Source organism: Haemaphysalis longicornis, unplaced genomic scaffold, assembly GCF_048455015.1.
Source record: "Haemaphysalis longicornis isolate Haplotype H1 unplaced genomic scaffold, Haemaphysalis longicornis Haplotype H1 scaffold_1, whole genome shotgun sequence".
Taxonomy (NCBI): domain Eukaryota; kingdom Metazoa; phylum Arthropoda; class Arachnida; order Ixodida; family Ixodidae; genus Haemaphysalis; species Haemaphysalis longicornis.
This window is the reverse complement of record NW_027526203.1, coordinates 271,795,019-271,808,564: the sequence shown is the minus strand read 5'-3', so window position 1 is coordinate 271,808,564 and position 13,546 is coordinate 271,795,019. Positions and strand designations below refer to the sequence as shown.

The 13,546-nt window shown below is 48.5% G+C and overlaps 1 protein-coding gene across 3 annotated transcripts; it reads left to right on the top strand.

Annotated features, from left to right (window-relative positions):
• The first annotated feature begins 2,482 nt into the window (after positions 1 to 2,482).
• On the top strand, positions 2,483 to 6,077 carry LOC144145783 (gem-associated protein 6-like). 3 transcript variants are annotated; one of them, XM_077677533.1, is made up of 3 exons: positions 2,734 to 2,789; positions 4,206 to 4,290; positions 5,538 to 6,076. In XM_077677533.1, exon 3 carries the CDS (start codon positions 5,551 to 5,553, stop codon positions 5,935 to 5,937), a length of 387 nt encoding a protein of 128 aa, XP_077533659.1. In that variant the 5' UTR covers positions 2,734 to 2,789; positions 4,206 to 4,290; positions 5,538 to 5,550; the 3' UTR covers positions 5,938 to 6,076. The 3 variants fall into 3 exon arrangements, with proteins under 3 accessions (XP_077533641.1, XP_077533659.1, XP_077533650.1); XM_077677515.1 differs by lacking the exon at positions 4,206 to 4,290 and having other exon boundaries at positions 2,483 to 2,789; positions 5,538 to 6,074; XM_077677524.1 differs by lacking the exons at positions 2,734 to 2,789; positions 4,206 to 4,290 and adding an exon at positions 2,871 to 3,430 and having other exon boundaries at positions 5,538 to 6,077.
• Positions 6,078 to 13,546: the final 7,469 nt, after the last annotated feature.

The window sequence follows — 13,546 nt, the reverse complement described above, 5'->3', positions numbered from 1 at the left end:
GGTGGCCTGCCGGAAGTTGACGCAGTGGTCCAGTGTGAGCCCCAGGTAGCGCACACTGGACTTCCAGCTGAGCTCCTCGCCATCGATGTGCAGGCACCTGGCCCTGCGACGGGACTGGGCATCCGGGTGGACCAGCATCGCCTCTGTCTTGCTTGCTGACAGCTGCAGGCCACCATTGACCAGCTTGTACCGCACCGCATCCAGGGCCGCCTGCAGCTGCAGCACGATGCTTCGGCAGCTCCCCTTGGGGCCCAGCACCCACAGGGCCACGTCGTCGGCATACACAGACATGTACACCCTGTGTGCCCCTCCTCTCGGCAGGCAGTCTGGTAGTGCCGCCATGACAAGGTTGAATAGGAAGGGGGCTGACGACTGAGCCCTGCGGGGTGCCCACGTTCACTGGCCGGGGCGCCGACAGGGCGCTGCCCACCTGCACCCGCGCCGTGCGGCCCGTTAAGAACGCCTCGACGAAACCCCGCAGCTTGCCCGCGATACCTGCCTCCTCCATGGCCAGGGAGATGGCAGGGCGCTGCAGGTTGTGGAAGGCACCCTTGACGTCTAGCAGCACCAGGGCTGCCACCTGCCTGGTGGCCCGGGCATGCTCCAGTGCTGCCACCACGTCGGCAATGGAGTCCGTCACAGCCCTATGCCTCCGGAAGCCTGTGAGCTGCTCCGGGATGAACTCCTCCTCCGACGTGATGGCCTCCATCCTGCGCAGGGTTACCCGCTCCAGCAGCTGGCAGCCACAGGAGGTGAGGGCAACGGGGCGGTAGGCGGTAACCGCCCCAAAACCACGGCCTGGCTTGGGGAGGGGCCGCAAGATGGCCAGCAGCCAATCGGGAGGCAGCCGCCCTGTCGCCCAGATGCGGTTGTAGGCAGCTAGAGGCCTCGCGAACCCCACCTCGTCCAGGTTGCGCAGCATCTGGTAGGTGAGGCCGTCGGCCCCTGGTGCTGACTTCCGCTTGCAGGAGCGCAGCGGCCCGCGGAGTTCGGCCTCCGTGATGGGGGCGTCATTGAGGGGATGTCGTCCCTCTGACTCCTCCGGCGCTGCAACCACCTGCCCAGCCGCTACCTGGTGTGGCGGCAGGAAGTGCTCCGCAAAAAGCTCGGCCAGCTCCTCGTAGCTGGCGTTCCTCCTGATGGCCAGGGCTGCCAGGGGGTTGCGGTTACCACGGGGCTTGAGGACCGACTGGAAAATGCCCCAGAGGCGGCGGCAGCGTGGGTCGGCCTCCGAGCTAACGCATAGCTCGGCCCAACGCTGCCTGCTGAGGCGGTTGGAATGCAGTCGACAGGCCGCGTCCACACGGCGGTATGCCGTCCAGTCAGTCCTGCTCCGGTGCGCTGAACCTTCCTCTCAGCCCGGTTCCGCTCCGCTCGCAGCTGAGTGAATCCATGCTGACACTCTGCTCGAGTCCTGTACTGTTACCTCGCCCGTCGAGGCATTGTTTTTTTTTTGGCTTCGGCTCACCTCTCGCTATGAAGTAAACAGTTACGTTAGCCTACGGCTTCTGGACTTCTTCACGGCTGCAACAGCGGCAGGCCGCTCGCTCTACACCACGCTACCACACGTATGCCGGAGGCGACAGAGCTCGGCTCGGGTCGGCCCACCCGGTTGCAACAGGAGAGTGTACTTCAAGCAATTGCGCAAGCGAAATGTATCACTCAAGACTTCAGATACTCAGATCCTCGAAACTTCCCTTGATCTCCAGGCACACCTAATTGCGATACCGAGCGATCGCGCACTCTGCAGGTGTTAGCTGTGCTGACACCGCCCTGTTAACTTCGTTGGAGACTGCGGTGTCAATCGAAACCGCACAAGAAATAGCTCAGTCAGTTGTTTGGTGTGCCAAGTGAGCCATCGTTCGCTCAACAACGGTGGTGTGTAGGTTCAGCTTTGGCCAAGAATCGGTCTAGGGTTGTCACTGAACCAATGAGCATATACCGCATCCTTGGCAATGGAGCAGCTCCGCGTGGCTCGCTTGGCGCAGCGAACCAGGCCCGCGAACAGCTCCTCTCCCTCCCCCAGGTCCTCCTTAGCAAGGCAGCGCCGGAAGTGGTCCCAGTGGGTGACGTGGTGCCGTGTGGGTCGCCTGTTCGGCTTGCCGGTTGGTGCGATGTGCAGCGGGTAGTGGTCTGAGCCCCAGGTGCTGGGCTCCCGCCTCCAGGTGGCCTCGACCCCGGCTGACACCAGGCTGAGGTCAATGACCGTGGCAGTGGTATTGCCTCGCCTAAAGGTGCACTCACCGGTGTTCAGCACAGTCAGGTTGAGGCGCAGCATGGTGTCCCACAGGTGTTCTCCGCGTGTGTCAGTCCGGCCATCTCCCCACTTTTTGTTCGTATTTTTCGCTCAATCAAATTGATTAAATTAGGAACGCTATTTACACTGCTCGCGCTTTACGTGTTCATTGTGTCCTGCACAACTTGTTAATAAATTAATTATTTTTACTTAGAGACAGACACTGACAAGCGCACATGCCTGTTCACGACGCTTGTGGCGTCGTGGTCGCATGTGATTGTTTTGGGTGTGTGGCGGTAAACCCGTGCACGTGTTTTGAAAGTTCATTAACTTTATGATTTCGCATCATGGAAGTTGGTGCGAATGCTGATTCTGATCAGGCGGAAGGTCCATCGTCCTCTGGGGAAGGCAGTTCTAAACAGGCGGACGCGTGTGAGCTCGATGGCGATCCGTTGTTACTGCTTTCATATGTGCATAAGCTAGTCCGTGTTGAAACAGTTGACGGAATGGTGCTGGCTGGTTATGTGAAGACTGTAGACCCTATTTCAGATAGGTAAGCATGAGAACTGCGGAACGTTTTTTTTTTTTTTTGTCGTGCTGTTTACACTACAGCGTTTTTTGCAGCAAGCCTGTGGTCTCACCTACAAAACCGCATGGATGCAAGTTCACCAATCATACGCAGTTATCCAATTATAAGCTCACCCAGGCAAGAAAAACTCGAATTTCAGGTCACCGTGGAAAGTTTTGTTCCATAGTCGCCGGAAATGATTCGTGCCATTTAGTGCCAGCGAAACTAGGCTGACTTGAGTGATTTTCCTGGTGCAGTTGCGTGCGTGCGTGTGTACAAAAACGGGCACTCCAGCATGTGGAGAGATTCCTGCTTACCTGGCCCCAACGGCTGTTGCAGCTAAACGTAAAGTGCACTTAGTTTCGGTAGGCGTTGCGAAGGAGTCTTTTGAGGGAAGGAAGGAGTCTCTTGAGAACACACCAATAATGAAAAGAATAACTTGGACCTTCAGTATGCTGACTGTTTTCATCTCCCTATATTTTCTATTCGTTTGGTGTCTTTAAATACCCCCTTTTAGTGAAAAAAGGTGTGCGTTAAAATCGTGCAGATATGGTCGACTCTGTTTAGAGGAGCTGAATGGGCATGCTGCTTCAGTGGCTTCCCCAAACAGTGATCGTGTCAAACGTGTAAGTGGAAATATGGAGTTTCACTAAAATGGTGGTCTTACTTAGACAAGGTGGGGTGTGGTATGTCAATTGATATGCTTATAATGCCATTGTTTGTCTGCTACCTTTATTTATATTCACACAACAGATGTTGATGGAAACGTGGATAGTACACACACATGCAAAAAAAATGTCGCCAAGTATACTTTAGGGGTCAAAACAACTTTGTCCGCATTCCCCGTTTAAAGCCTCAAGCATTCTTTCATTATCAAGTTGACACTGTCTGTTCCGAGGCTGCCATGACTGATTTGGCAAGAACGGGCATTAGATACTGACCAAGTGAAGCGTATGCCTTCCTTCGGCTTTCATTGTGTCGAAATTGAAAAACAATGCCCGTTCTTTCCTTGCTGAAGTTGGGTGGTGTGAGGATGAGCTTCGCCAGTGTAGTGATACAAGAGAGCATTAACATGTGCTTGATTGCTTTCATTTCGTTCTTCCACAGCCTCCATGCCATCAATGGTGCCTTTAACCGTATTTCTGCTAGCTCAATACCCGACTGCCAGCCAAAATACGGGTTCTAATGGACTCGTTCAAAGCCATTCCAGAACTTCGCGAGCCGCCCTCCCTGAACCCGCTTGGCAACTCTATACTTTTACACAAAGAACCCCTTTAAAAGCTGCAGCGTGCACATGAGAATTGACTGGATGCCAGTCCATGATGAGTTTGGCCCAGGAAACTAGTCCACCCACGATGCGGTACAAAAGTGTTTGAACTCCTCCACTGGTTTCTCTTTCAGCCTCCTCACCCACTCCTCCAGCCATATTACTTCTCCGACTAAAGAAGAGTAAAAGGCAACGTTACCAACAGGTTACACCTCCCAGGTATCTTGCCAACATTGTCTCTCGCAGCAGATCCAAAGAAGTATTCATCAACAAACTATGCGCAGATGCAGCCTACGCTCCTCACATTACCCAGAAATAGACAAAACGTCCCAACACACACCCACGATGCCCCTACTGCAACACTGACGCCAAATCAGATCTCCACCACCTAGTGTGGACGTGCCCGCACTTTGCCGAACATCGCCCAGAAAGCCTAACAAATATTGATCCCAACACCCTACAACATGAAGCACATACTGGATTAGACGAATCTTTATTACGAACAATTGCCACTTTTGCAGTTCAGAGTGGTCTGGCGCGAATAGCCTAACTAAGGCCGACCCCGGTGAAGGCTTTCAGGCCCCGATAAAAAGAATCCCCTCTTTGAATACGGCCCTTGATTCGTAATCCCCTTCCTTCCATCCCCTCTCCTCACTGTATGGCATTGCATCTTGAAAGGTTACTTTAGCTTGAGCCCATCCATAGTTTCCCATAGCACATTCTCAAGCACAAAAGTTGAAGATGTGTGCAAATACTCGACCGGTTCAAATGGGATTGGGCATATTTAAAGCACAAAAGTGAAATGTAGGGTATAGTAGGGTAATTTCAAGTGAAGCTTTCAATTTTTAATTCAGGATTGACATTCACAGGGCTTTGAAAGTCCCCAATATGTAACTTTGCAATGCCGTTGATTGTGTACTACTACTGCTGTCACTGCCTTGGAATGTTTGTTTTTGTTTCTTGTTTGCTTTTTTGGATCATTTAAAGCCCACATAACTATTCGCTTAAATGCTTTTTGTCATGTGTTGCATTGGCATTCTGTTGACCCTTCTGCAAAAAAAAGCTGTGTCGGTGCAACAACAAACGGGCGGTGGTAATCTAAGCTAAAGTGCCCCGATTTATTTTCAAGGATTCGTAATATTCTACCTATTCTAAGCTAAAAAATATTGCTATTTTATAGACAATTTAGAAAAGTATTCAGTGCAAGAATTCTGCTGTCAATCTTCACTTGGCTTCACGTTTTTTGTTTGACTGACGCAGACCAGCGATTATAGAGAACTTTAGGGCTGCACTGTGTTTGCTACGGGACTGTGCAGTTGGGCTCAGCCTTAAGCTTTTTGCGAGATGGCAAGTGTTTCCTGAAGGGGGGGGGGCAGAACCCCACCCGAATGTGACGTTGCAGCATCTCTCTACTAACTCTCATTCATGCCCCTTGCAAAGTGCCCACATCCTCTCTTTCGCTGCAGTGTCGTGCTGGTGATGCTTGATGATGGAAGACCGAGCACGGTGCATGTTGTCCTGGGTCATGCTGTCAAGTCTGTGACCGTCGTCTCGGATGCCAGCCCTGAAGAGAAGGAGCTGCTGGAACAGCTCTTTGTGCCGAAATGTGATGAGTTGAGCAGCGAACAGCTGCAGGAGAGGAAGGAGAAGCTGCGGTCGTGGCTGAGCTCCAAACGCATTCCCGTCAGCGAATCCGAAGGGGAGCCCGGCGTGCTTGTCATCGCGGGCTCGGTCCGGTTCATGCCCCCCTACGGGCCGGAAAACTTCCACTGTGCAAACTCCCTGGTGCTCGACAGAATGCGCGGCATCGTTTCGCAGATGCCTGGGAACGAATTCTGGCCGAAACTGGATGAACCTACAAAATAGCCGTGCTCGGTTGGGGCCTGCCAAATATGTTAATCTCTTATCCGAGTACCTGCTACTCCATTTCTTGTTCTTGTTTTGTCGTGTTGATTTTAATAAATTATTAAAGCTGGAAGAAAAGATGTGATGGCTAAGGTGTGCTGCTGCTACAAGTTTTCTGATTTGAAAGTGGCTATCATTTTGTGTGTGTGTGTGTGTGTGTGCGCGCACGCGCAGACAGAAAGCAAACTGCTCGCATATGTGTCACAGGGGTTCATTAAAAGGCTTCGGCTGGTCCTGATTAAACCATAGTCCTCCACTACGACACAACTCGTGGCGAAGGTGTGGCTTTAGCACATACGGTACCACTTAAAAAAGTTTAAAACAACCAACAGGTGGTGCAGCACTGCCGTCATAGTAGTGATTGCAGTGGAGGTTGCAGACAGAGAAAATGACCTGTTAAATTTGCAAAGGACATTCGCTGAACACTGGCTTTTACAAATTTCTCACACAGAAACATCATTGAACTTGGCACAAATGGGTTTCAGCTGATCGAAGGGTATTCAGGGCAGAAATTTGGGCTAGTTGGTGATGGGACTTCGACATGGTAAAAAAGCGCACTAAAACGAGGACACAAGAAAAAGGCGGTGACAAGGGACGAGCGCTAGACATCAACTATGGCTTTATTCACAGGAAAGGCTATATATACACACATACAAATGCGCAGAAACGCAAAAAGATACACAGGGCGCAGCTTTCACAGAACATGAAATTGACGCTGTAGATAGGCTTTCTCTTTAGAGTGCAAGGCCAGCGACGGAGTGCTCACGCAGTCATCTTTTTCCTTGAAAATACAAAACGCCTCAAAGATTTCCCTTTCTAGTTGCGTCCTAAAGCTGCGCAGGACGCGGGTATTATGAAAGTCAGGCGTGCAGGTGCACCGCCGGCAGTGATCTGCCAAATGTCCTCCCCCCACCAATGAGTTTACGGCTGCGCGGTGCTCTCTCAGTCTATCATTAATGCAGCGTCCCGTCTGGCCGACGTAGCACATTCCACAATCTAGTGGGATCCTGTATACCACACCTACTTTACATTCCGTAAAGCGTGTGGCGTGCTTAGTTGTGCAGGCAGCCTTCCCAGCTTCATTATTCACGGCTTTGCACATGCGTGCAAGCTTGCCTGGGGCCGAAAAGACAACCTGGGTGCCACACCTTCCCGCCACTTTTTTGAGCCGGTGGGACAGGTTGTGCACGTACGGCACGATCACGGGCCGCACCTTCAAGCGTTCGTGTTGATTGACTCTGGGCTGGTTCTCTGAATTTGCTTCTTTTATCAAGCTTCCAGCTATGGAAGCCAGCAATTCAGCTGGAAAACCGGCATTGCTCAAGCGTCGAGCTTGGTGCTGAAGGCTGCCACCTGGTGACAACACGACTTTTTGAGAGCAGCGCGCATGCAATTTTTGGCAATACCCCTTTTCACAATTTTGGAATGGGCCGAATCGTAGTAAAGGACTGGTTTTTTGGACCTGGGTTGGTATCTCCAGCACACCTGACCGTCATGGAAAAGGATGCTTAAATCGAGGAACTGAAGGCATCCCTCTTCAGGTAACTCAAAAGTGAATTTGAGCCCTTTGCCACATGAATTAAAAACGCCTAGAACTTGGCTGGTGCATGGAGCCTGGTGCATGGAGCACTTCGGGTACATGGCATAGATAATGCCACACCTTGTCTTGCACTTGCGTATCAATAATCGGTACTGGCCTCGAAACTGTGGTGGGATGACTGAAAGGCATTGGGGGTCATCGCCCATGGTCATCGCTAGGTTTTGCCTTCCGTGGTAAAGGCTACGATAAATGGGGGGGAGTTAGGGCGATGGTTGTATGTCTTACAGGCGTTACGTGGTAAGGAAAGTAAGACTTGCTTGAGATGCAGGAGCTGACCTTTGATGCAAGACTTCCTGATTGAGTGCTTTTGCACATATTTCAAAGCCATGTAGTGGCACTGGAAAGACACCTTGGTGACAATTTCAAGCAAGGTGTGTGGTACAGTACCAAGTTGCGAGGTCTAATTATTACTTTCACCTGCCCACTTTAAAAAAGCATTTATAAGGATCTTTTCATTGGTAATGCTTGGTTGTTTTTTGTGGCTTTTAAACTTCTTTCCCACACGTTCAAGGTTAACTCAAAAGAAGGTACAAATGCTAAAAATAGTTTTGTTAGCTCGGTCAGAACCAGAAACAGCCGAAAAAGGGAAGAAAGTTGAGCAATGGCTACCCTGGCTGATCCTCCTTCATGGGTATATACCGGAATATTCTAGTACACTGTAGTAGGTAGTATGTGCTTGTGTGGTGTTTCTGTTGAACCATGGACAGCCTCATGGTAAATAAAAAGGCCACATATAGCAGCTGGCATTGCAACGTTCTTTTTATGGTTCAGTTACTTTTCATTGTCCTGATTGGGCAAATGACCGTGCTCAGATTGATTTATTGCATACAGCTGACTGATGGCAGCCTTTTAAGTCGCTGAACTTCTTGCAGCCCTAGGGCATAGAGGATTGCCAACGAAGTAGTCCAGGATGCTGGCTTAGAATTTGACTTTTTTGTTGGTTTAGTATGTTTCAGGCTTTTTTTTTTATTGTGGGGTATTTTATCCAGGACAACTGGCCCATGCAGAAAACAGTTGTCTTAGGTCAAGGTCACAATGATTTTTCCAAACCGAGCCTATGAATATTCATGATGTAGTCATGACCAGGCAATGATTTTACTGTCAACCCTTCCTTCACGTCATCTCTAGGCAACTCTTTTTCTCAGAGCAACCCAAAAGTCTTGTCAATACTGGTAGTGGTAATGGTAGTTGATACTTGTTCCTGTATAGTGGTTTGGGGACTGCTGGGGTTTCATGAAGGCATTCTCAAGCTTCTGTGAAGCTTGAGAATGTAGCCCCTCTTCCAGCAAGCTGCATATCCAGCACCCTCACAGTTTGTTTTGTCTACTTTTTTTATTATAGACCACATATCCCCAACAAGGAAGAATTGAACAAAAATGCACGTGCCGAGTACCTAAGTACGTACTGTGACTGACATTTCGCACACCAAAGGTGCAGGGCCTGCATGTGAAGGTTGCTGATGTGGTGGCCCTTTTCTATGTTCCCAATTTATTGAGCCTTATCTGCAGACAGGCCTAGGGCAACTCCATTGTCGCCCTAAGAATTTCAGTTCAAATAGGATGACGGGGGTGTGGACGCTGAAACAAAAAAGGGAACAGGAGAACATAAAAAAAGGGACATGGTTTAAAAAACGCGAGTTACAAAACCTTGGTAAAAAATGGGCATACTGGGCATACTGTATGTAATCTTGCAGCTGTTATGTACATTTTTCTTTGTCTTCAGGGGTATTGCAAAATGACAGTTCGTCATGCTGAGAGCAGACATACAAGCTGCAGACATATGCGTGGTGCATAGCTTGTGACAGAAGAATAATTATTAGTGGTTATTTGCTTGTACATAGAAGGAGTCAGTGGCCTAGTACAAACCAGTGCTGCATGCCAGTTTGTAGAGGTAGTATGCTGGTAATGATCTGGTAAGTGCCAAGGGCATGTTTCTCATTATATAGTTGCAACAGTAGAGCATCATAGGGCATTTGCAGTGCAAAGCATTCTTTGCCTTCTAATCCCAGTTTAAGTGACCTGGCTGGCTGGCTTTCTGGCGTCCTATCACCGCGACTTGCCTGTAAAGGCATGCACCAGACCACAAAGGGTATTAGAGTGGTGAAGCAAGCATTCGTTCTAATGAGAAGCATACTCATGCTCTCGGTACTCGCACTACAGGATTTCCTTCCTGCAAGAATCCAGGAGTCCTTATCTGAGGACACTTGTGAGGTAGTTGCTCCCCCAATCCAAAGAATGCTTCTCGTTCAAAAGAAATCGTTCGAGATGAATTTCGCCCGTAATCTATTTTGTGCCCATTTTTAAGCTGTGGTCTTGCCCATTTGTGAGCCTTCCTTGATGCCAGTGCTGTACCTCTGGATGACGTCTCCCTTCATACCATCTCCCTCGAGGAGCTATCACCTGCGGCCCTTGCGGGAGGTGAACACCCCAGGTTAAGGGGAGACGTGGGTCTTGAAATGAACTTTTTTATTAATTGGTCTGTGATAATGAAAATCACTGTGCATGTGTGTTTTGTCTTCCTCATTTCAAATATGTAATTAGTTTTCAAGTGGTATAATTATTTTTTGAGTTATAAAGAAAACACTAGAGCCTAATTAAGTAATTTCTTACGGGCCTTTAAGGAACTTTTTATTAAATTTTTCTTAAAATAAATGGTATGGATGTGTAGCTTAAGACCTGCCATGCATGCTGAAGCTATTTATATTCCTGTAAAGATAGTTGATTGGATAGAATTAATAAAATTATGCCAAGTACAGTTTTATGAAAACTTAATGACCTCTAATTATAACTCATAACATTTATTTGAGGCAAAATGAGCCAATTAAAATAGCTTCAGCATGCAGTTCATTTTATCCCGAATTCAACGGTATAACACTTGTAGAAATCCTTTGAAAAAAACTACCTCAAAACCCCTGTAAGGCTAGGCACATATGCAAAAAAAGGGAAGCTGAGAAAATCGCAGTTGAAGTTTTACTACAAGTGACAGTTTTATCTATTGAGCATATGAAAAAAAGAAAGGTTCTAGAATGTAGCTCGCTTTTCGCTCAACAAGAGCATACCAAGTTTGCTGAAATCCGTTGGTGGGAAAATTATGAAATCCTCTGTCTACAGATGGCACCTGGCAGAAAAACTGAACAAAAGCAAAGCCAGAACGTTGCTTCAATTTTTATGCTGTTGGCAGCGCGCCGTCACTCTTTGGCGACTAGGGCTGAGGTGCCGATCGTGCACCACAGTTGTAAACGTTTATTTTGTTATGTTACTGCTTCATTTGTAGCAATCAAATCGGATTTGCATCGCGTGAAATGAGTTGCAGCGAAGGGGCTGCTAACGGAATGCCCGCCACTGTTCTGTAACGTGCATGTGCTTGGCTAGGTGGGATAACCACGTTTTCGGTCTAATCTACTCGTATATCACGTCACTAACGCACATTGTGCTCAGTGCGAGCATTTATAATTCCCAAATCGCTCATCTATATGGTAACCTGCCGACAAGGAAGCGCGCGCCGGAGTGCGGGCCGACCCGCCGCGGCATCGTTGATAACAGAATGAACACACTTCCCTTGCGACGTCGGCGTGCGGCATCCTCCACTTTATCATTTCTTTTCTTTCTATTTGCTGCTGATCGAAAGATAGACGCAACTTAGTGCCCCCGCAGGCGTAATCATATCGCTACGCTATCGTCTCGGCAGCCCGCGGGGGCGCTAAGCCTACCTCCGTCTCGGCGCCGTTCTCGCGAAAAGTCGTCGTCAGACACGCAAAAAATCGTACTCCAGGCGCTTTTAATACTGCTAGTTCTTCCTTTCAGTTATCGCTAGACATATTTACTTTATTTTTACGCCATGCGGGGCTTTTGCCGGTCCTCGCATAGATGAATACATGAGCCGTTGCACTGTGATGAGAGTGCCGAGCAGACGACCCACGGCGCCCAGCCAATGAGGTTGCGCCCTGCGGTCACGTGCAGTCAGTAGCCAATTGGGCGGCGCGTTCCGTCTCTTTTCTACCCCGGTTTTACTCGCAACCAATGGACGAAACGGAGTGGTTCTGGCGGGGAATTGAAAACGAAAAGACGCGCTTTCGAATGAGACCAAGATGGACGCCGTGGGGCATGTAGAACCCGAGGGGCGAGTCGTCGAAAAAATGCTATTTTCGCGTCGAATCTTGGCCGATTTTAGCGGGCGTCGGTGCTATAAATTGATATTATGGCTCAAATACGTACTCCTGGGTCTGGATATTTTGCTAACCGGTAGAAAAATAGCTCTACTTTCCGAAAATGGCGATTTCTAAAAATCGATTTTTTGGCCAAATTTCGGGATTCCAAGACCCGCGTCTCCCCTTAACTTGGAAAGGTGGTGAAAGAGACAGGAGGGTCACACAAATTTGTTGCATAGCTGGAATTGCACTACTGCCGCAGAGCCCCAAGCATCAAACGGAATGATTGCCCCAGGGTCACCGTGCATTGAGATTCCGCCATCTGCTGAGTGCGCATAACTTGTGTGAAAAAGAGAGAGAGAAAGCTCTTTATTAGAGGAAAGCAGAGAGGTCTGCCGGCATGTTAACGCCTACATGCCGGCATGTTAACGCCTACTCTGCAGGGTGGGGAGGAGGGAATACAGTTAGAATAAAAAGTAAGGCGGAAGGGAGAGAAGGAATTCGTGAAAAAAAAAAATACAACAGGAGGTAGCGTGTGTGTTAAGGACCGTCAGTGCGACACGTGAAAAGTGACACTGTGCGACACGGCTGCACAGTGCAAGGATGTTTTGGTCATATATCATCTCGGTGACACCGATGTCATGGAGGTATTCAAATAATGCGGTTACCACTTTACGCTGAGATGAGGGAGATTGACATGGTCCCAGAAGTGCTTTTAAAGTTAGGAAACTGTGGTTGAGGCACTCGATCTTCTGTGCGAGGTCGTCTCCTGCTTGACTGTATGTAGGGCACTCCAGTAAGATATGCTCGACTGTTTCCGGTGAACCGCAGTTGTCGCAGTACGGGTTTGAGGTTAGGCCAAGGCGGTACCGGTAGGTATTTGTGAGCACTAAGTTGAGACATAATCGATGGAACAAAGTCTCTAGGCAATGTGGAAGTCGCTCCGGTAACCTCAGTGCCAAAGTAAGATTGACATGATGCAGGAATGGATGCTGGTTTTCCTGAAAACAAGCTCCTTCGCTAGTCTCAAGGCATTGTGCTTCGTGAAGAAAATGTTGAAGCAGTCGCCCTTAGCTTCCCTACTTGACCACTCGAGGTAGAGTGGTGCCCATTGCATACACATGCACCAGGATCAACGCTACCACATTTGCATAGATAATCATCCCCCAGGGGATGTGTTAAGCCTTAATTCGTCACTTTCGCTATCCTCGGTGTGAAAAAAGGAGGAGGGAGGAAAGAAAAAAGTTCCGGAGTAGGCAGTGTGGGTCGACTATTTCCTGCATCATTGCACTGAAGCAACAACCTGCAGCTTCCAACTGCGATTTTACTGGTCAGCAGCAGTGCATCAGTGTGCTATGCGGCTTGGAGCACGTAACTGGCGACTTGTTGCAAACGGCTTGCCAACTTACGGAAAGAATTTCTCTTGAAGCTAAATTTACTTTCATAAAGCTTGCCCAATTCAATGCCAATAATGCAGGCTATCATTCAAGCAGTGATACCATGCATTTTGCCTTGATCAACTTACCATTGAAGCAGAGGTTTAATGTTTTTTTTGTTAACTCACTGTGAAATTTTTTCAAGCATCCCTTTTAAAGTAGTACAGCTCGGCAAGCATGTAATAAAGGATCGTAAATTACTTTAATAATAGAACAAATATGTATGCACTGAATACACGAGAATGCCCTGCATGTATTCTATGATGTATTAGTATTATCAAGACTAAATAAACTATTACAGAATGGTCAGGATCTAAGATACTGTGTTCTTTTACTGGCATCCTTCACACCTGCCACACATCAAAAATTTTTTTGACAGCAGAAGTA